The sequence below is a fragment of the Carassius auratus genome, unplaced genomic scaffold (assembly GCF_003368295.1).
Source record: "Carassius auratus strain Wakin unplaced genomic scaffold, ASM336829v1 scaf_tig00216159, whole genome shotgun sequence".
Classification (NCBI taxonomy): Eukaryota; Metazoa; Chordata; class Actinopteri; order Cypriniformes; family Cyprinidae; genus Carassius; species Carassius auratus.
In genome coordinates, this window is record NW_020528433.1 from 20,024 (window position 1) to 42,784 (window position 22,761).

At 40.1% G+C, this 22,761-nt stretch overlaps 1 protein-coding gene and 1 pseudogene across 2 annotated transcripts; both read left to right on the forward strand.

The window, feature by feature from the left end:
• Positions 1-734: 734 nt before the first annotated feature.
• LOC113097224 (gastrula zinc finger protein XlCGF52.1-like) lies at positions 735-12,809 on the forward strand (annotated as a pseudogene).
• Positions 741-21,152, forward strand: LOC113097225 (gastrula zinc finger protein XlCGF57.1-like). 2 transcript variants are annotated; one of them, XM_026262431.1, is made up of 3 exons: positions 741-820; positions 19,515-19,632; positions 19,810-21,152. In XM_026262431.1, the coding sequence occupies exons 2-3, from the start codon at positions 19,575-19,577 to the stop codon at positions 20,964-20,966; spliced, it is 1,215 nt and encodes a 404-aa protein (XP_026118216.1). In that variant the 5' UTR covers positions 741-820; positions 19,515-19,574; the 3' UTR covers positions 20,967-21,152. The 2 variants fall into 2 exon arrangements, with proteins under 2 accessions (XP_026118216.1, XP_026118215.1); XM_026262430.1 differs by lacking the exon at positions 741-820 and adding an exon at positions 12,955-14,228.
• The last annotated feature ends 1,609 nt before the right edge of the window (positions 21,153-22,761 follow it).

Consider the following 22,761-nt stretch of genomic DNA (forward strand, 5'->3'; position numbering starts at 1 on the left):
CTACAACCTGTACCTTTAAGTGAGTTATGCATTAACAATACTCAAATTTTAAAGAGAGATTTAAAAATGTAATAAATAAATAAATAAGTTCAAGAAATATGTCCTACTTGGTAAAAACATCCTGACCCAGGTTTTGCACAAGCACCAATTCAAATGTCATAGATAAATATTCAAAGACACATTCCTGTACTTTAAAATAAGTTATTCACAAGTTTCTCATTCAGACTCACAGACTGCAGTAAGTCTGTAACTCTCATGGCTATGCTGCGTTAAAGGGCATGTTTACATCTGGTCACTTCATGTGCTTTCTCTGATCACATATCTGATTTGTTATAACGTTTTCATTTACATTTGGCCACATAAATGTCTGTTCGCAAAACTGATCAGTTCTTCAATTCCCTCACTATATGCAAATTTAATGGAGTTCACATCAATGAAACAGCAGATGCTTATGTGGAGAAGTGAAAACGTGTAATAACTGAGTGTGTTGTTCATCAAACTGCAACAATCATCATGTTTTCTGAGCTGTTGGAACCTGGAATTTAATTTTTATCTCTTAAATAAATTCTTATTAACATGGAACATAAAACAACGAAGGCTGTTATAAAATGTTTACACTTCACTGGACTTTATGAGAGCATTTAACCTCTAGGAGGATTTCTTCAGATGGCCTGAGGAGGGCAGCAGTACGCCTTTGATGCGTCGAGTCTGCCGCAACTCTTAGAAAAAAAAGACGAAGAAGAAGAAATAACTTTGTGCTGCCTCTGGTTGTAAACTGCAGAGATTTAATTCCTTGAATAAATTGAAGAAACTTTCACAGGTAAGAATGTGTTAATTTGTTGTTGTTGTTTTTTTTTTATGTATTAACTCAACATTATCGGTTTTTGAACTATAGTGCCTTTTAAATGTCGTGTTAGCTGATGGCTTCGGGGTCTTGTGTTTAACAAAATGAACTAACGTTACTGAAATAGATATTTATACAACCAAATTCCATTTATACAACCATATTCTTTGGTATAACTAGGGTTGAAGAAATACTCGCTCTTAAGTGTTCACGGACCTGCTTTGACCGTTTCTAGCGGATGTCCACAGAAAAAAACGTATCAAATGTTTACTCCTCTAAAACGACTCTAAACATGCTGTTTTATAGACTGTGAGTACATTCATTTGATTATTTAGAGGATAAAACGAAATCTATCTACTTTTGTAGTCATAAATTAAACTGCTGACTCTAAAAAAAATGATCTGGTTTGTTTTAGTGAATCTAAAACGCTTCGAGCAGTCATAAATGAATCCTTAATTATTAATTTTTTCATGTCCATTTTAAAAAATAACTTTGAAATGTTTGTACTTGTTCATGAATCGTATGACTGTTGCTGTGTCTGAAATAGTTCACTCATTCACTAATCCCTATATAGTGTATGGCTGTATAGTGCCGATCTGAATCAACAGAGTCGCGAACAGGGTCCGAAGTGCCGATCGGAATCAACCGAGTCGCGAACATGCTCCGAAGTGCCGATCTGAATCAACCCCGAGTCGCGAACAGGGTCCGAAGTTCCGATCTGAATCAACAGAGTCGCGAACAGGGTCCGAAGTGCCGATCTGAATCAACAGAGTCGCGAACAGGGTCCGAAGTGCCGATCTGAATCAACAGAGTCGCGAACAGGGTCCGAAGTGCCGATCTGAATCAACCCCGAGTCGCGAACAGGGTCCGAAGTGCCGATCTGAATCAACCGAGTCGCGAACATGCTCCGAAGTGCCGATCTGAATCAACCCCGAGTCGCGAACAGGGTCCGAAGTGCCGATCTGAATCAACCGAGTCGCGAACATGCTCCGAAGTGCCGATCTGAATCAACCCCGAGTCGCGAACAGGGTCCGAAGTGCCGATCTGAATCAACCGAGTCGCGAACAGGCTCCGAAGTGCCGATCTGAATATATTATAAATATTACCATATATTATACTTAAGGAGATCATTAATTAAACACAATTTGGAACTCATGTCCACAATATTTTTGTGTTGTGTCTTAATTTGATTAATTATTAGTATTTAAAAATTACATTAAATTTTTTTTTATTTTACTCTTTATTTTACTATTAATTTATTCTTCATTTTTATCTATTCTGTATTATACCACCCTTGATATTACATATTCTTCTTGTTATTATTAACCTATTGTTGTTCAGTTATTTATTATGCTATTATTCATATTATACATAGAATTTAATAAATCTATTATATATCATATGTTATTGTACCATTGTACTCGCTTTTCATATTATTCACTTTACTTTAAGTTGTAATACATTTACTTTTTAATATAACATCACATTTACTATATTTCTACTGTGCACTGTCAGTGCATATTTTCATTTTCACTGGATCCATAGCCTCATCAGTTACATGTGTTATTATTTGTTGTATTCTTCTGTAGGCTAAAGTGCTATCAAAATGAAAAGCAGACTTCAAGTGTGTGATTTGTATTTACTTGTTTTATTAAATTTTCTCAACGATAGTAAATTATTAGTGTTTAAAGATGTATTATTTAGGTTTTATCCCAGTACTTCAAAGGGAATGGGCTGTGTTCTGACCTGAGACACAAGAAAGAGAGAAAAAAAGAAAGAAAAATGCTGCAATTGAACACAGAGAAAGCAATAAAACAACTACATATCATGTAATGTACATTCAAATTACATTACATGAATATGTCACAGTTATACTAAATTAACAGATTTGTAAATTGAAAAAATCAACGAAATCATCAAGTGAGACTAATGTGAACTTTCAATTAATAATTTTCCAAACCTAACTGAATAACTGGAGGCAAAGTTTTTTTTAACTGTTTTTTAACCTCTGAAATTGGTTGGTAAGTGAGAACGTTATGGTGTTTTTATTCAGTAAAAACCGCAGCTCCCCCGTTTACTTTCATTTGTTTTAAGGCAGTCATGCCCTCACTAACATGGCGGACGCGTTGACGTATCGCGGCAACGGCTCAAAGCGACTAATGAGGCGTCAAGGTATTTATATGTGTATGCTCAGAATTCGGATAGAATACAAAATGGCTGACACCCCATATAGAGCTTGGGAAACTACGTCACTGCGCATTGCATTCTGGGTAGTCGCGGCCATTTTTGGGGACACGCTTATCAGTAAAAGTGAAAGTGACATGACATACAGATCAAGTGTAAGATTACATATAAAGAAAAACTCAACAAGGAAGCAAAGATGCGGTATTTAGAAAAAAATCAAGACAATCAACGAACTCAATCTGCACGAACACAAAGAGTGGTCGGATGATCTTAAAGAGCTGCCGCTCGTAACCTTCCCCAATGTGTTTTCTAACCTTGTTTGTAGTGTCAGAGCGTACACCTCTGATCAGTTTAAAAATGATAAATCTCTCGAGTCTCACCTGCAATTTACAAATGGATGGGTGCAGAACCTACACATTTTCCGCGTCGACAAGCGGAAAGCTGTTGTCTGCACAAAGGTCTTGAATTAATCAATTTTAACAATTGTCTTTCTATTTACCTTTTTCACTTATTACATTATCTATGTTCTTGATACTTGAAGGTTACTGTACTATACTTGAAGGATACTTGAAGTGCACTGAAGTTTCACTGCCCTACCTGTGGTCTTGATACTTGTTTACCTAATTACCTTTTATGTGTTACACTGTCCCTTTACTTTTTAATATGCGTTATTGTAAACTGTACAAATTAACCTCAGTGTTATGATGCACAAATAAAGAGATACAGAATTGATCAATTTTGCCGTTTATTACTGTAACAGGTGGTATGCAATATGCATAACACTGATAATGCAGGAGATGTGGTTCATGCGTAGGTAACATTTAATGTAAGTCTGTCAAATCGATTAATCACATCCAAAAAAAGGTTGTTTATATAACATACATTTTTGTATATTTATAAATACATATATAAATGCACATACATTCGTGTGTATATATCGGACCAAAGGGACAATCCTTCTTTTCCTTCTTACTGCTGCTAACCAAGCTATGTGACGCCGCTTTGTTAACTCGGAGACCTGAGATCAAGGTGCGGTTTTCCAGCGGAAAAGCTGAAAAATCTCACTCCATTCAAATTATTTTTCCATGCCGGTCATGAGTACGAGTGTGGCAGTTAATTACACAACAAGCTTTTACCATTGTAACTTATTTTTTTGCTGTAGAGAGCAAACAAAACAGTCTTTTATCAATCCATACAGCAGCGTCCGTGTCCCAAAGTCCCAGAATGCATTGCGTTGTTGACGTCATGTTCCCAGACTCTATAGTGCACTATATAGTGGATAGGGAGTGGTTTCAGACACAGCATGTTAATTGCTGGTTTCTTCCATAGTGCTTAAGGATTATGGGTTATATATCATTGAATGGTGTTTTATCTAAATTATTAACACATTTTTGTTCGTCTGACATACCATAGTAATGCTCTAGATGTTCTAGTTTTATTTTCAAAACATTGTTTCCTTTTCAAGGGAACTTCGAACTGCGTTCTCTAGGGGTCACTATAGGGAACGCTAAATGTTGATTGCTTGTGTTTCAGACGGTTGCATATTTTACAAGTAAACAGATGAGTTAAAAACGTCTCAGTTTACTTAGTTAACCATGGTTCCCTGAGTAGGGAACGAGCCACTGTATCCTCTAGGGGATGCTATAGGGAATGCCCACTGATCTGTGGGAATGCCTCATCATTATCCGTATCTGAACCTGCGTCGAAGAACACCAACAACATGTTTTCCAGGATATCTGTGGTAATGTAGCGAGTGGGCAGAGCGTGTTTAGCTCCTGCGGGAACATGGAAAGTATCTGATGAGAAATTTCTCCCTATCAGTAATTTCCCTTTGTTTATTCTTCACTCTGGCTTGAATTTTTTTTTTTTTTTTTATAAAACATAAAACACCATTCTCATCCGCATCCACAGATTCCAGCATATTAGTTATTCCAAAATCAAGGGGATGCATGAAAAGGGTTATGAGATTATTCCACCTGTTGAAGAAAAGCTGCCATGTATTTTCATCTGCCATGGATCTGAGGAAATCACACAAGTCTCGGGGTTTTGTTTCCAGAAGATAGACTTTATTTCAGAGAGAAACGAAGCCAAGATGTTCTCTGCGAGATCGAATGTTATGTGGTATCTCCTTATATACCCTATACAGGGCGTTTCCAAATAGTCAAACTTTTCTTTATGTTTACAATTTTATTATCTCCCTAGAGGGAAGAGGCCCCCTCCTTAATTTGGTATAGACAAAGGCCCTGTCTGTATGTGTGACCACATGTTTCTCGTCTGGTCTGTACAATTTGGCCACGTGGGCATATTCCTTTCTATACTTAATCTATAGGATTATAATGGAATAATAACTAGCAACAAAAAATGGCAAGATTCACATTGATTATACTTGATTAATTAAAATCTTATTAATAAAAATCTTCCACAGCTGCCATGCTACTCTCCATGGGGGAAGCATCTTCTCTTAATATGCAAGTCTTTTAGGATACATCTTGCCTTTTAAACTTAGATACCTCTGTCGAGACAGTGGTTGAGAAGTTCAGGGAGGCAGATTTTGCCAAATTTTAAATGAATGAATCAAAAATAGGTCACTGCACTTAAATCAAATCACGATATGGACTAATATCTGTAAATATTAAACCGGAACAATCTATTTAAATACGAATCCTGATTAATGAATGGAGCAGAAGCGTGACTTCCTTTATTAACACACACTGAAGCGCGCGTGACGCTCGCGGTGATTTCAGCATCACATACACCGAACTGTAAAGGTACGTCAACCCGTCAAAATAAAAGTCCGGTTAAAGACTATTGTTCAGCACAATGTACATAGCCTACTACTTTTTTTTTAAAGGTTTAATCACACAACATTTCTTCAATGTTTTATTTTTAATAGTAAACCAGCTTTGTTTACCAAAAAGTTAATTTTAAATTATTAAAAGTTAAATTGAATTAATGTTTTATGTGTTTAATTTGCGTCTCAGAAAATGCTTTATTTAAAACCCCAACTGAATGGCACTTCATTCATCTTTCAACTTTGTCATTGTTCACAGTACAAGTACAGACAGAGAAACAGTGGGTAATAATGAAATGTTTATTTTTGATGTAAGCATTGCATTCAATGCATTTAAAAAATACAAATATGCCAGATATTACATGTTTAGGGCCCTATAACGTGTTCTATTTTTTCTTCATCATATGTTTTATTGTTACCTAATTCTGTGTTTTAGCATGTGTAATTATTTAAATGCATTAAAACAACTTAATTTGTTAACTTTTTTTCTTAAAATAGCCTTATGTGAAATGTTTTTTCCCCTCTGAAAATCTGTGTATTTAAGTTTTTCTGGTTAATAAAATAAAGGCATAAAACATTCATTTAATTTATCTTTTAATTATTGAAAATTAAGCAAACTTTATTTTTTTGGTTAACAAAGGGGATTAAAAATAAAACATGGAGGAAATATTGTGAATATTCCTTTAAAAAAATTGTTTGTTTAATTTTAATAGTAGTAGTAGTAGTCTATGTACATTCTGCTGAACAATAGTAATAGATTTCTAGCAAATACATGTCTTTAAACTAAACCAGACTTTTATTTTGACGGGTTACTGTACCTTTACAGCTCTGTGTATGTAATACTACGGTATATGATGTGATATATGATGCTAGTTTTACTCAAAGCAAATGGTCAAATGCTCATGAAGTGACTCACTGATGTATTCACTTCCTCATTTAGTTAGAGGAATAGTCTTTTCCGTCTTAATATTTACAGATATTAGTCCATATCACGATTTGATGTGACTGCAATGAACTACTTTTAATTAATTCAAAATTTGACAAATTCCGTGACATTCCATGTTAAACTGTAACATTGCAGAAATCATAGGGCCCTACAGTAGACATCTGCCTGCTGTTCGTCTGACTCCTTAAAACCGAAGTATCTCCATATAATGGAGCCAGTTGTCCTGTTTTTGATACTAGTTCTGTAGCTTCTGGCCTGGTTGCGGATGCCGCCATGTTTAATGAGACAACACGCGAGGGGAGAGGGAACAAAATCAAGGAGGCGGGGGCGAGCACAGCACAGAGAAGGCAAACAAGCGAAGTGGCGGAATCAGAATTAAATATAAACAATATATATATATTATATTAGTAATGTGCTGAATGGTTATGTGTATAATCCTTCTGTGAGATTTCTTTGCAGTTTTTTTTTCCGGGGTCTGTGGGTGTCTTTTCTAAGGTAGGTCCTCTGTGAGCACCACCTTGGCTGGATTCAGAACCAGGTGCTCTACTTGCAGTGTTACTTCACTCATCGATACTTCACCAGCCAGTATGATAGCCCTGGTTCTGGCTTCATGCTTCCTGGATCATGTGGCCAGGTCGTAGGCTTCTGCGGAAACTTTCTTGATCATCAGGCCCCCGGCCCGATACTGCAACATTTCCTGGATGTCTGGCGATGTCACCCTGAGAGGCTTCCTTGTCACCTGAATATCCCCTCTTGCTGACACATCGAGCGGGAAGTATAGGTAGCATTTGCAAGAACCTTTTTGTGTAATGCTGTCTCTGGCAGTGCTCCCCTCGCCTTTGGGGGTTGTATTTGAGCTTGCCTCTCCCTTTCGGTTCAGCACCTCTATTATGCTTGTTTCGTTTTGTGTATACTTTCTGAACCCACATGATGGTAAGTGTGCACGTTAAACACCTTGCACACTTTCTAAAACAAAGGTGGTGTGTGTGCACACAAGACTCTGTGCACTTTCTGAAATCCTGCGCACGCCCGTACCCACAAAGGTCAGCACCAGATCTGACCCCACATCGACCCATTAATATTTGGCCAGTTACCCGATCTGTGCCTGCGATAAATCACACACACGCTAAAATCATTCCAATTAAAGTGCTTTATTTTTTTATCTCACACCTTTCTCAACATCACAACAGTGTCATTAATGTGCTAAGGAAACCTGTAGCCTACCATCGGCATCTAAATAGGCTATGGAACCTGATAACTATACTCAAATAGACCTATTAATGAAAAAAAAAGAACAAGAAAAAAATACAACCTGATCCTGTCGCTCACAAACTATGCATTTACTTTCCTTTAAGGTTACTGTGCAGGAAAATGATATCGTCCACAGTCCCAGGGTTAAATTGTGTTCTCCGTTCTTGAATTACAAATCCAGCTGTTGAAAAGTCTCTCACTCACAGCGCTGTCGCACTGTCGCAGTGGTGTTGACATGATGGGTCAAATGTCTTACCGTTGTTGCATATGTATGATGGTAATTTAGACATACAAATATGGCACATATTTTTTGTCCGCGCTACAACCCACCCGCAAGGAATTAATTATCCACCCGCATTTCCGTCCGTTAATTTTAGAAATGTCACAATCCACCCGTTTTACTAGTAACACACTTTCAAGCATCACTCCCCTCATTGTTGTAAAACTAAGGGTGGCCGGGTCACATGGATATCTCTTCTTGCTGTCACATCGAGCGGGAAGTAGAGGTGGCATTTGCGAGAATCTTCTTGTATGATGCGGTCTCAGGCAGTGCTCCCCTCTCCTCAGAGGATTGTATTTAAACTTGCCTCTCCCGTTCGGTTCAGCACCTACTGCGATGCTTAGGAAGCTTTAATTACACATGCTAAGCTCTGTGTACTTTCTGAAATGCATATGGTGGTAAGTGTGCACATTGAACACTTTCTAAAATCCATGTAAGTGGTTAGTGTGCATACAAGACTGTTGCCCATAGTGACCCCTAGAGGACACAGTTCAAAGGGAATGTCTCAGGATAAGAGTAGAGAGCAAGACACCGTCCCCTCTAGGTTTCTTGCCATGCTTCGGACGAAAGAAGTGAATGACTTGTTCTCCTGGTACCTATTTATACAATATTTGCACCAGTAGTGACGTCATAGGCTGTCGCCGGTCAACATATTGTTGGTGTTTTTCAATGAATGCTTCAGACATGGGTCACAACGAGGCGTTCCCCATAGCGACCCCTGAGGATGCAGTGTTTTATTCCCTACTCAGGGATCCATTGTTACATAAGTAAGCTGAGACGTTTGTAACTCATCTGTGCAACAGTCTGAAACACAAGCAATCAACCCTCAAAAATAATCTTTTAGCTTCATCTGTTAAAAGAGCTTAATTGACACCTTCAGAGTTTAAATGCTGGGGAATATTCCCATCTTCCCACAGCTGAAGAAGAAACAAGCAGGAGGAATTACTCCAGGAGAAACTTCTGACATACTATTGGAAAGATGGAGTTTGAGGAAGAAACCTGCAGAATTAAAGATAAAGATACAGAGGAACAAACAGGTTGTGTTTTCCTTCATTCTCTTTAATGACTGAATATTAAGATGAAAACCGATATATAACAATACATTTAAAACTAAATATGAGTAGACTCTGCAGTAAACTAGATTTGTGCCAAATTTAGGCTGATGTAGGGCTGCACGATGTGTCGTTTAAGCATCTGTATCGCGATGTATGAATCAACGATAGTCACATCGCAGGATGTGCGATGTAGGCTGTTATAGTTGATCCGTTATTCATTAACTGTACGGGCCAGCTGCTCCCCGGCCCTTGACGAATGTGATTCGCGGATTAATTGCACAGCTTAACCATCATGGAGTGAAAGTTTTGACAGGGCAGAGAGAGCGCGAGAGGGCAGAGAGAGCGCGAGAGAGAGAGCGCGAGAGGGCAGAGAGAGCGCGAGAGGGCAGAGAGAGCGCGAGAGAGAGAGCGCGAGAGGGCAGAGAGAGAGAGAGAGAGAGAGCGCGAGAGGGCAGAGAGAGAGAGAGAGAGAGAGAGAGAGAGCGCGAGAGGGCAGAGAGAGCGAGAGAGAGAGCGCGAGAGGGCAGAGAGAGTGCGCGAGAGGGCAGAGAAGAGAGCCGAGAGGGCAGAGAGAGCACGAGAGAGAGAGAGCGCGAGAGGGCAGAGAGAGAGAGAGAGAGAGAGCGCGCGCGAGGGCAGAGAGAGAGAGAGAGAGAGAGAGAGCGCGAGAGGGCAGAGAGAGAGAGAGAGAGAGAGAGAGAGAGCGAGAGCGAGAGCGAGAGCGAGAGCGCGCGCGCGCGCGCGAGGGGGCAGAGAGAGAGTGAGAGGGCAGAGAGAGCGCGAGAGAGAGATTAGAGAGAGAGATATTTTAACTATTATTATAATTTTGGTGTACTTAATGTTCAAAATCAATTTCTATGTTGTTTTTTGATGCTTTGGCAATACAAAATGTATTTTTTTGTCATGCCAATAAAGCTTTCTGAATTCTGAAGCGAGAGAGCGAGAGAGAGAGAGCGTGAGAGGGCAGAGAGCGAGAGAGAGAGAGAGAGAGAGAGAGAGAGAGCGAGCGAGCGAGAGAGAGAGAGAGAGAGAGCGCGCGCGCGCGCGAGAGGGCAGAGAGAGCGCGAGAGAGAGCGCGAGAGGGCAGAGAGCGAGAGAGAGAGAGAGCGCGAGAGAGAGAGAGGGAGGGAGAGAGAGTGAGATTGAGCAAGCGAGCCCCGGCCGCATGCTCACCGTCTTCAACACGAGCGCTGTCTTGCTCTCTCTCCCTCGCGCATATTAATTAATTGACACAATGGTGTCGATATTTAAATCATTTAAAATGAGAATGTAAGTGTGCTCACCCCATTTTTATTTGTAAGAAAGAATTTGATTAGATTTCATATCACAATATATATCGCAATGTAATTTTTTCCCAATATCGTGCAGCCCTAGGCTGAAGTATAGATTTTTTTTCTCATTTGTGTTGCTTTAATATTTTGATTTCAGACTCCGTGGAAGCGAATGAAGACAAACAGCATCAGTTTCAAAAACATTATCATTTCATAAACGAAGATGAAAATGCCACCGTTTTACAGTCTGAAAAGAATTTCACACAAAAACAAACTGGAACAACTGCAGTCAAAGGATCTTTCACCTGCTCTCAGTGTGGAAAGAGTTTCAAACTTAAATCAAAACTACAAATACACCTGAGAGTTCACACTGGAGAGAGGCCTTATGCATGCACTCAGTGTGAAAAGAGTTTTGGTAGTAAAGCAAGCCTAAATGAGCACATGCGAGCTCACAGTGCAGAAAAACCCTTCACATGCACTCAGTGCGGAAAGAGTTACAAACATAAATCAAATCACAAAATACACATGAGAGTTCACACTGGGGAGAGGCCTTATGCATGCACTCAGTGTGAAAAGAGTTTTGGTAGTAAAGCAAGCCTAAATATACACATGCGAGCTCACAGTGCAGAAAAACCCTTCACATGCACTCAGTGCGGAAAGAGTTACAAACATAAATCAAAACTACAAATGCACATGAGAGTTCACACTGGACAGACGCTTTATACATGCACTCAGTGTGGAAAGAGTTTTGTTGTTAAAGGATACCTAAATGAGCACATGAGAATTCACACTGGAGAAAAACCCTTCACATGCACTCAGTGCGGAAAGAGTTTTGTATCCAAACATATTCTGAGAAAACATCAGCTCTGTCACACTGGAGTGAAATCATTCAGCTGTGATCAGTGTGATAAAACATTTGCTTCTGCGTGGAGCATGAGACAACATCTTAATAGTCATGCTGGTGTGAAGCCTTACATTTGCTCTGATTGTGGAAAGAGTTTTACACTACTAACAACTTTACAACATCACCGGCTTATTCATACTGGAGTGAGATCTCATATGTGCTTTGACTGTGGAAAGACATTTCTTACATCTAGTAGTTTAAAAAAAACACCAGTGGATTCACACTGGAGAGAAACCGTACAAGTGCTCGCTCTGTGGAAAGAGTTTCACTCGCTTCGAAGGCTGGAAAATTCACGAGAGAGTTCATACTGGAGAGAAGCCCTACCAGTGCTCTTCATGTGGGAAGAGTTTTGCCACATCATCTACTCTACGGACTCATAAGAAAAAGCATTGCCCAAAGTTGTCTAAGTGAGCAAAGTTCATGTTCATATCCATCACTTACAAGCAGTGGCTGCTGGTTTAAGTTAGTCTGGGAAGATGCATTTAAATGTACATTGCTAAATAATTAAGAAATTTTATTATTTAGTCATACTATTCGACTGGTAGTCATGTTAGCACCTATTAAAAATCTATGTTTTTTTGTGTGTGCGGGGCACCGAACAAATTGGTCATTTAGGTCTGTAAACTTTTGAAACCCATGTGTCTTGAGGCTGAGCTCTAATTGGCTTGTACCAAATTGTCCTCAGATCCTCCCACTTTTGATCTTAGCGAAATAATTTAGTTTGTATGTTTTTTGGCCTTGTGTGATTTGACCGTTCTTGACTTTCAAATATGCGCAGGATCTCTTCTGAGATTAATGAAAATTTTATTTTATCTTTAAAAAAAAAATCCTTTCACAAGGCATTCAAATGAAGAAGAAGAAAAAGCTAGGACCGAGTTGGCTAGCTGGATGCGATGCAAGTTATGCCTTTTGTTTTCTCTGTTTGTTACGTCAAAGTCTTGTCACCGAACGTTGTGGGCAACGACACAGAAGCAAACTGAAACAATGCAGTTTAACTCCAGGCGATCATCTGAGGCCAAGCACAATTGCTTGTGTAGGTGATGCAGTTAAACAATATGTCCCTTTTCAATAAAATATGAGTCATAATCAGTAATTATCATTATATGCACAATATTAAAATAGATAAATAATATAGTGCACCTTCTTTAGTTGGACCTACATTCAGTTATGTCTGAATACTTGACATATATTGTCAATACCATTAAAAATGAATGGTCTAGAAGTATTTTATTAGATTAGTTTTTGCATACTTGTTATATTGGGCTTTATTAAACTTTTACAAATATAATGTCTTTATATATGCATTTTTTTTTTACTACAAGTCTATGTATTGAACAATTCTCGCAGTCTTTAAACTGAGATCTTAAAGGGTTTGCCATACTGTGGCTCTCTCGTGTGGACAACATGAGAATGATTGCCTTCATGACTAATCACATTAATATAATTATTGATTTATTATTATTATTATTATTACAAATGTTCAGTGTTTACTTTACTGATACACTCACATTAAACAAACTCAAATTCACTGATTTGATGTCTTATTTCATGCTTTAACAGTTGAATTTTCAAAGAAATCATTCTTTAGACAAAACATTCAATGCAAGACCCTGAAATGCATTGTGCAATTTCCAGTTCATAGTTTAATATTAATTAAAAAAAATTCAGTGTCATCCTAATATGTCATTTCTTCAGCTAATATGAATGCTGGTGTTTAAGTGCTCTCGTAGGGGAAGTCCAAAGGATAATGAGCGCTGTTGGGGAATCCTGGAGTGTGATGTATGAGGGAAACCCCAGTATTACAACTCTTAATGGAATATTAGTTCTGTATATTAGCGTCGGGTAAAATAGAATTGAAACGAGTAACAGCGAAGATGTTGAATTAAACAAACACAATCAGCGTTTCCTCATATAGGCTTACTTACTGGCCCTGATAATAACTTCTGCTTGCCACTTGCTCCATTTCTGCAAATCAGTTTTTGTGAATGAATGACTAGAATTTTTAAAGTCAAATAAAATGTGCCAAAAATTGCAAAAATGTCTAAACTGCAGCCCTAAAAATGCAAGCCTTAAAATTCAAGCACTGTTAATTTAATTATTATTTTTTTTTTTTTTCAGTGCAATTAAATGTGCTTTTTTGTGTCAAAGACATTTGTCATTATTTTATTTCCAGGAATAAAGGCAGGTATTATTTTGCAAAACAGCCAACACTAAAGAACTCTAAATAATTTAGAGAGGAGGGATTGTGTGGTGATTACCAGGTTACGGTTGGGGCATTGTGCACAGAATTATGGTCTATTGCAATTGTTGGAAAGGATTCGGAAAGCAGATGCTTATTTGGTGAAGTGGAAACTGGAGCATGTAATAACTGAGTGTGTTATTCCTAGAACTACAACAATCATAATGTTTTCTGAGCTGTCGGAAGCTGGAGTTTCATCTTTATCTTTTATCTCTTAAATAAATTCTTAATAACAAGGAACATAAAACAATAAAATGTTTACACTTCACTGGACTTTCTAAGAGTATTTAACCTCTAGGAGGAGTTCTTCAGATGGCCTGAGGAGGGCAGCAGTAGCCTTTGATGCGTCGAGTCTGCTGCAACTCTTAGAAAAAAGAAGACGAAGAAGAAACAACATTGTGTTGCCTCTGGTTGTAAACTGCAGAGATTTAATTCCTTGAATAAATTGAACAAACTTTCACAGGTAAGAATGTGTTAATTTGTTGTTGTTGTTGTTGTTTATATGTATTAACTCAACATTATCGGTTTTTAAACTATATTGTCTTTTAATTGTCAAGTTAGCTGATGGCTCCAGCGTCTTGTGTTTAGCAAAATGAACTACTGAAGTCTATTGCAGAAATAGATATTTATACATTTATATTAACCAAAATCCCTAAAGTCTTCGGTATAACTAGGGTTGAAGAAATACTCGCTCTAAAGTGTTCACGGACCTGCTTTGACCGTTTCAATATAGCGGACGTCCACAGAAAAAAACGCTAATAATAATAAAGGTATAATACATATCTAATGTATATTCCTCTAGATGTCGCCATTTGTTTTCTTTTTAACCACGTGAGTTTATTAAAACGACTCTAAACCTGCTGTTTATCAGACAGTGAGTACATTCAGTTGATTATTTAGAGGATATAACTAAATCTAACTACTTTTGTAGTCATAAATTTGACTACTGACTAGGCTACAAAAATAAAATAAACTGGTTTGTTTTAGTGAATCTAAAACGCTTCTCAGCAGTCATAAATGAATCCTTAATTATTATTTGTTTTATGTCCATTTTTAAAATAACATTCAAATCATTGTAGTTGATGCTCATGAATCGTAAGACTGTTAATGGCTGGTTTCTTCCATCACAGCGCTTAAAGATTATGGGTTATATCATTGAATGGATTTTTATATAAATTATTAACACATAGCACATACTGTAGTAATGTTCTAGATGTTCTAGTTTTGTTTTCAAAACATTGTTTCCCTTTCAAGGGAACTTCGAACTGCGTCCTCTAGGGGTCGCTACAGGGAATGCTAACAGTTGATTGCTTGTGTGTTTCAGACTGTTGCATATTTAAAAAGTAAGCAGATGAGTTAAAATGTCTGTTTACTTAGTTAACCATGGTTCCCTGAATAGGGAACGAGGCACTGCGTCCTCTAGGGGACGCTATAGGGAATGCCCACTGATCTGTGAGAATGCCTTATCGTTATCCGTTTCTGAAGCTGCATTGAAAAATGCCAACAACATGTTAGCCAGCCACAGCCCCTGACGTCACTACTGGTGTGACTGAAGTATAAAGAGAACACGTCATTCTTTTCTTCATCTTCATTGACTGTTTAGTTGGAAATGTATAGCATTTAGGAGTGCATGTTTCTCGCCAGAGGCTTTGCTCTGATACCTGCAGTTCACATGGCTCACATACTGTGGTGTGTGTGTGTATTTAAGAGCAAGCGCAAGTGTTTAGCTTTCGAGGGAGTTGGATGCGCTCTGCTGCGATCATTAGACATGTTTCCACCACAGGAACTTTACCCAGGAACTAGGGACTTTGGGCTGGTATTCGGTCTGTTTCCACCGCAGGAACCAGGAACTAAATAAAGTTTCGGGTAAAAAAATGCCCCTCAGAAAGTCCCTGCTGGCGACTTTTGGGGGTGGGACTTGGGCGCTAAACATCCTGATTGGTTGAGTTCACGCAGCATTGGTTGAGTTCAACCACCATTTATTCGGATCATTTTCAAAATATTACTGTTATTGTGTCATGAAATGTAATTTTAAAAGTATTTCAGGCGAGAATGTAGTTGTTTAAAACTCAAATCTGTGGTTTATTTAAAAAGACAGCACCTATTTAAAAATGTGTTTTGCCGATCCCGGAGAGGGTGAGCTCCACGAGATCAGCGGGAGCTCAGTGCTTATGTATCCGCTGTGAGCAGCCTCACCTCGGCTAGACCTGAAAATAAAAAAGGCAAATTTATATAATATTTCGTTTCATTGTAATGGCTGTATATACATTTCCCTGAACTAAGTACATTTCTGCAGCTGTTATTATGTTTAAATGAAAACGAAAGGAGGCAATGGTATTTGATATCCTATTTCGTTTTATTGTAAATGTACAGTGAGGAAAATAGCAGTAGTCAAGACGAGCTGACTGAAGTTAAGGCCGGCGAGACACTGGATGCATGGCGCAAGCGTCTCAGCTGCGTGCCGTGTCCGTTTTTAATTCGGCTCCCATGTTAACAGGTTAGAGCTTGCAGACTGCCTGCGTGAGACGCGCGGAAAACGTGTGCATGCTAGAAATAGAACCGACGCCTATTTTTCACGCGCCACGCAAGTGTGTTGGAAGCATTTCCAGGCAAAATAAAATGTCATTTTGTACACAAATATATATTGATGCATGACATTTTAATGTTTGAAAATCTATAGGTTGACATAAATTCAGATTTAAATGTAATTTAAAAAATAAATAATTATCGATTTTCAAATATTGCACCTGTCAAACATAGTCTATTTTGCCGTCAATATTGTTAACGGTGTAATTTGTCAGTAGGCGTAGGTGTAGGTGTGTAAAAAAAAAAAAAAAAAAAAAAAAAAAAAAGTTTATATTGTTGTCATGAAGACGAGCCTGGTCTGTCGGCGGTCTCCCTCTATGTCCCCTACAGCAGCAGCAGCGCGCCAGCGCCGCTTCTGGTGTGTAAAGACACAGAAAAAGCGAAGCAGCCGCCACGCAACTGACGCAGCAGAAATGCCAAGCAGTCAGTGTGTCTCCGGCCTTAAGTTCACTGCTGTTTGCAGATTTACCGGACGTGAATCATAACGGACATAACACTCCCGAGTCGAATGTGCAAAGTCTGAACTACCGAGGAGGATGCACGTCCAAAATCAGCGTAACTTTGTATTGAGAAATGCGTGCAGACCTACGTCACCAGTCTATTTGCCTAATCTTCCCAGTACTTTACACTGTGGTGGAAACGCAGGAAGCAACAGGTCTTGGGGGGGGAAAAGTTCCTGGGGAAAAAAGTTCTTGGTACAAATGTTCCGGTGAATTTCAGTCGAAACGCGGCATTGGTGTGTTTCCACCACAGGAACCAGGAACTAAATAAAGTCCCAGTTAAAAAAATGCCCCTCAGAAAGTCCCTGCTGGCAAGGTAGTACTTTTTCAAAGTTCTGGAACTTTTGAGGGCTGGACTTGGGCGCTAAATACGCTGATTAGTTGAGGTCACGCAGCATTGTGATTTCGACCTCCATTTATTTGGATTATTTTCAAAATATTACTGTTATTATGTCATGAAATGCAGTTTTAAAAATGTGTTTCAAAGAGGTCAGAAATGGTCAGCTCCACGTGATCATCGGGATCTCAGTGATCATGTATCCGGCGAGAGCAGCCTCACCTCGGCTAGATCTTCTGACATTCGCTGCCGGCTCTGATGTCTCTTTAGTGGTTAAACAAAATAAAGTTCCTGGGGGGAAAAAGTTCCTGGTACAGATGTTCCGGGAAATTTTGTTGGAAACACGGCAATTGTTATGCATTTGCGAGACTACTATTTCTTTGGCAATGTAGCGAGTGAGCGGAGCATGTTCTCCTGCGGGAATGCATGCTGTGCGTTGCGCCGCGGTGAGAACATGGAAAGTATCTGACGGGAAATTTCTGTTGAGACAGTGGTTGAGAAGTTCAGGGAGGCAAAGGCGTGCTCAGCAGCCTTCAAATCCTTCGTTCCATGAAGGTCCAGGTCTGAGCCCGTACAACCCCAGTGGGTCCTGGCCCTTCTCGATCTGAAGATCAGAAATGGGCACAGAAGGATAGTGTCACGGCTCGCTCCCCTCCCCTGCCTGCTGGTAGGAGGAATAGTGGGTCAAAAGGAGGTGGCAAGATAAGAGATATGATCCAGAAGAGGCATCAGCGCTTTCTGGAATAGAGTGATTTTTCATTCTGGGGTTTAACATCTTCCTTATCTTTCCCTTTGTAATTCCCCTGTAACCACCATCTCTCCACCTGACCGAGGTTAGGTAGGAACTTCCTGCATTAGTTTCCTATGCTTGACCTATTATGTTTTGTTGGTTCTATGACTTCATAGTAGCCACCTTACTGATGGTCCGGCCTGGAGGCTTGTCTGGGTCACTGCTTGAGCAGTGCTCCTGTGCATATATATATATATATATATATATATATTATATTATATTATATTAGTAATGTGCTGCATGGTTATGTGTATAATCCTTGTGTGAGATTTCTTTGCAGTATTTCTGGGACCTGTGGGTTTCTGTCCTTTCTAAGGTAGGTCCTCTGTGAGCACCACCTTGGCTGGATTCAGAACCCTTGACTTGCAGTGTTACTTTACTCATCGATACTTCACCAGCCAGTATGATAGCCCTGGTTCCGGCTTCATGTGGCCAGGTCGTAGGCTTCTGCTGGAGCCTTCTTGATCATCAGGCCCCCAGCACGGAACTGCAAAATTTCCTGGATGTCCGGCAAGGTCGCCCTGAGGGGCTTCCTTGTCACCTGAATATCCCCTCTCGCTGACACATCGAGCGGGAAGTATAGGTAACATTTGCAAGTACCTTCTTGTGTAAAGCTGTCTCTGGCAGTGCTCCCCTCGCCTTAAAGGGTTGTATTTGAGCTTGTCTGTCCCGCTGGGTTAGGCACCTACTGCAATGCTTAGGAAGCTTTAAGTACACACGTTAAGCTCTGTGTACTTTCTGAAATCAACATAAGTGGTAAGTGCACACTTATTTTCTGAAATCCTGTACGGTAAGGGTTACTCGCTCAGCTTCATTCCCTTTCTTTGAGTTGGTTATAGCTTGGTTCCTGCTCCATCTCCGTATCCTCAGGATACCTATATAAATAGGGTGTTGCTACTAGGGACAGTTCCTTCAGCAAGCTAATGCAAGAGCAAGTGGCAGCCCCTGCTGCTGTCCATGGTTCTGGTCTGCACTCCCCTTAGCATGGTGGTGTGGGCATACTGTTCCCCATAGTGACCACTAGAGGTCCAATCTGAAGTTCCCTTGAAAGGGAACGTTTTAGGTTACTTATGTAACCATGGTTCCCTGAGTAGGGAACGAGACACTGTGTCCTCTGTTTCTTGCCATGCTTCGGACGCAAGATTCAGACGAATAAGTAAATGACGTGTTCTCCTGGTGCCTATCTATACTATAGTCGCACCGGTAGTGACGTAATAGGCTTTTGCCCAATCAACATGTTGTTGGTGTTTTTCAATGCATGCTTCAGACACTGATCATGACGAGACATTCCCCATAGCGACCCCTAGAGTACGCCGTGTCTCATGTAACCATGTTTCCCTGATTAGGGAATAAGTAACCTGAGACGTTTTTAACTCATCTGTTTACCTTTAAAATATTATGCAAAAGTCTGTAACACAAGCAATCAACCCTCAACAATATTCTTTCAGCTTTATCTGTTAAAAGAGCTTAATTGACACCTTCATTGAAGCAGCTCATGAGAGTTTAAATACTAGGGAATATTCCTGTCTTCCACAGCTGAAGAAGAAGCAAGCAGGAGGAATTACTCCAGGAGAATACTAAAATACTATTGGAAAGATGGAGTTTGAGGAAGAAACCTTCAGAATTAAAGATGAAGATACAGAGGAACAAACAGGTTGTGTTTTCCTTCACTCTCTTTAATGACTGATGAGGAACATTAAGATGAAAACAATACATTTAAAACTAAATATTAGTAGACTCAATAGTAAACAAATTGAGGCTGAAGTATATTTATTTTTTCTCATTTGTGTTGCTTTTATTGAATTTTGGGAATTTATTATTTTGATTTCAGAGTCAGTGGAAGCAAATGAAGACAAACAGCATCAGTTTCCAACACCTCATCATTTCATAAACAAAGCTGAAGACACCACCATTTTACAGAATGAAAAGAGTTTTGTGCAAAACCAAACTCAAATAATTGAAGTCAAAGGGTCTTTCAGCTGCTCCGAGTGTGGAAAGAGTTTCAAACTTAAATCAAAACTACAAATACACCTGAGAGTTCACACTGGAGAGAGGCCTTATGCATGCACTCAGTGTGAAAAGAGTTTTGGTGATAAAGGAGGCCTAAATGTACACATGAGAGTTCACACTGGAGTAAAACCCTTCACATGCACTCAGTGTGGAAAGAGTTACAAACATAATTCAAAACTCAAAGTTCACATGAGAGTTCACACAGGGGAGAGGCCTTATGCATGCACTCAGTGTGGAAAGAGCTTTGGTAGTAAAGGATGCCTAAATAGGCACCTGCGAGTTCACAGTGGAGAAAAACCCTTCACATGCACTCAGTGCGGAAAGAGTTACAAATATAAATCAAAACTACAAATGCACATGAGAGTTCACACTGGACAGACGCTTTATACATGCACTCAGTGTGGAAAGAGTTTTGTTGATAAAGGATACCTAAATGAGCACATGAGAATTCACACTGGAGAAAAACCCTTCACATGCACTCAGTGCGGAAAGAGTTTTGTATCCAAAATGTTTCTGAGAAAACATCAGTTCTGTCACACTGGAGTGAAATCATTCAGCTGTGATCAGTGTGATAAAACATTTGCTTCTGCGTGGAGCATGAGACAACATCTTAATAGTCATGCTGGTGTGAAGCCTCATGTTTGCTCTCATTGTGGAAAGAGTTTTACACTACTAACAACTTTACAAGTGCACGAGAGTATTCATAGTGGAGTGAGATCTCATATGTGCTTTGACTGTGGAAAGACCTTTCTTACATCTAACAGTTTAAAAAAACACCAGAGGATTCACACTGGAGAGAAACCGTACAAGTGCTCACACTGTGGAAAGAGTTTCACTCGCTTAGAAGGCTGGAAAATTCATGAGAGAGTTCATACTGGAGAGAAGCCCTACCAGTGCTCTTCATGTGAGAAGAGTTTTGCCACATCATGTAATCTACGGACTCATAAGAAAAAGCATTGCCCAAAGTTGTCTAAGTGAGCAGTTAATGTTCATATCCATCACTTACAAGCAGTGGCAGCTGGTTTAAGTTAGCCTGGGAAGATACATTTAGTTCAAGTTCAAGTCTGCTTTATTGTCAATTTCCACATGTACAGTACATACATACAGAGAATCGAAATTGCGTTACTCTCAGACCCCGGTGCATACAGATAACATTAACATTAAAGCCTAAAAAAATAACTAGATCAAATATAAAATGTAGATACAATTATACAATAAGGGAATTATAAAAAAAGACATATAATAAAAATAAAAGTTAAAAATAAAGTTAAATAAAGCAGCGCAAGGTAAATGACAGATATAGTGCAAATCAATGAAGTGAACAACAGTGCAGTTAAAGATTTTTTAGTGCAAAAAAATCACTTATTAAAAATATCTTAAGTCTGATTAAAGTGACAAGTGACCAAGAGCAGTTATTTAACTGACTGATGAGGTGGTTCCATGCCGAATGAGGTAGTGAGCGGTGAGTGAGCAGACCAATGCTGCACAAGTGACTTGTGCATGTCATCATATAATTAGTGGGGGGGGGGTCATAGTTCAGTGGTGCCTGGGGAAGAAGAGGGGAGGGGGGGCAGGTTCGGGAGGGAGTTCAGCTTCCTGACAGCCTGGTGGATGAAGCTGTCCTTCAGTCTGCTGGTCCTGGCCTGGAGACTCCGCAGTCTCCTCCCTGATGGCAGCAGGCTGAAGAAGCTGTGTGATGGGTGGGTGGGATCACCTGTGATGCAGAGGGCTTTACGGGTGAGACCGGTTCCATAAATGTCCTGGAGGGAGGGTAGAGAGACTCCAATGATCTTCTCAGCTGCTCTCACTATGCGTTGTAGAGTCTTTCGGCAGGACGCGTTGCAGGCACCATACCACACAGTGATGTAGCTCGACAGGATGCTCTCGATTGGTGCCTCTGTAGAAGGTGTACATGATGGGGGATGGGGCTTTGGCTCTTCTCAGTTTGCGGAGGAAGTAGAGACGCTGTTGTGATTTCTTGGCCAGTGCTGCGGTGTTTTCAGTCCAGGAGAGGTCCTCTGTGATGTGCACACCGAGGAACTTGGTGCTACTCACTCTCTCCACAGTCGCACCGTTGGTGGTCAGAGGAACGTGCTGAGTGTGTGCTCTCCTGAAGTCTACAACAATCTCCTTCGTCTTCTCCACATTCAGAGAGAGATTGTTGTCACTGCACCACCCAGCCAGGCGGCTCACCTCGCTCCTGTAGTTTGTCTCATCTTTGTTGCTAATGAGACCCACCACTGTCGTGTCATCTGCAAACTTAATGAAGAGGTTGGAGCTGTGTGACGGTGTGCAGTCATGGGTCAGCAGAGTGAAGAGGAGGGGGCTCAGCACACATCCTTGGGGGGCCCCAGTGTTCAGTGTGATGGTGCTGGATGTGTTGCTGCCGACCCGTACTGCCTGAGGTCTTCCAGTCAGAAAGTCCAACAGCCAGTTGCACAGCGAAGTGTTGAGCCCCAGCTGACTCAGCTTGTAGATGAGCTGTTGAGGGATGATTGTGTTGAATGCTGAACTGAAGTCTGTGAACAGCATTCTGACATAAGAGTCCTTTTTTTCCAGATGGGTGAGTGCTGAGTGGATGGCAGTGGAGATGGCATCATCGGTCAACCGGTTGGACCGATATGCAAACTGGAAGGGGTCCAGGGAGGGGGGGAGGGCAGACTTGATGTGGTGCATGACTAGCCGTTCAAAGCACTTCATGGGGATGGAGGTAAGTGCAACAGGACGGTAGTCATTGAAGCAGGATGGAGATGGCTTCTTCGGGACTGGGATG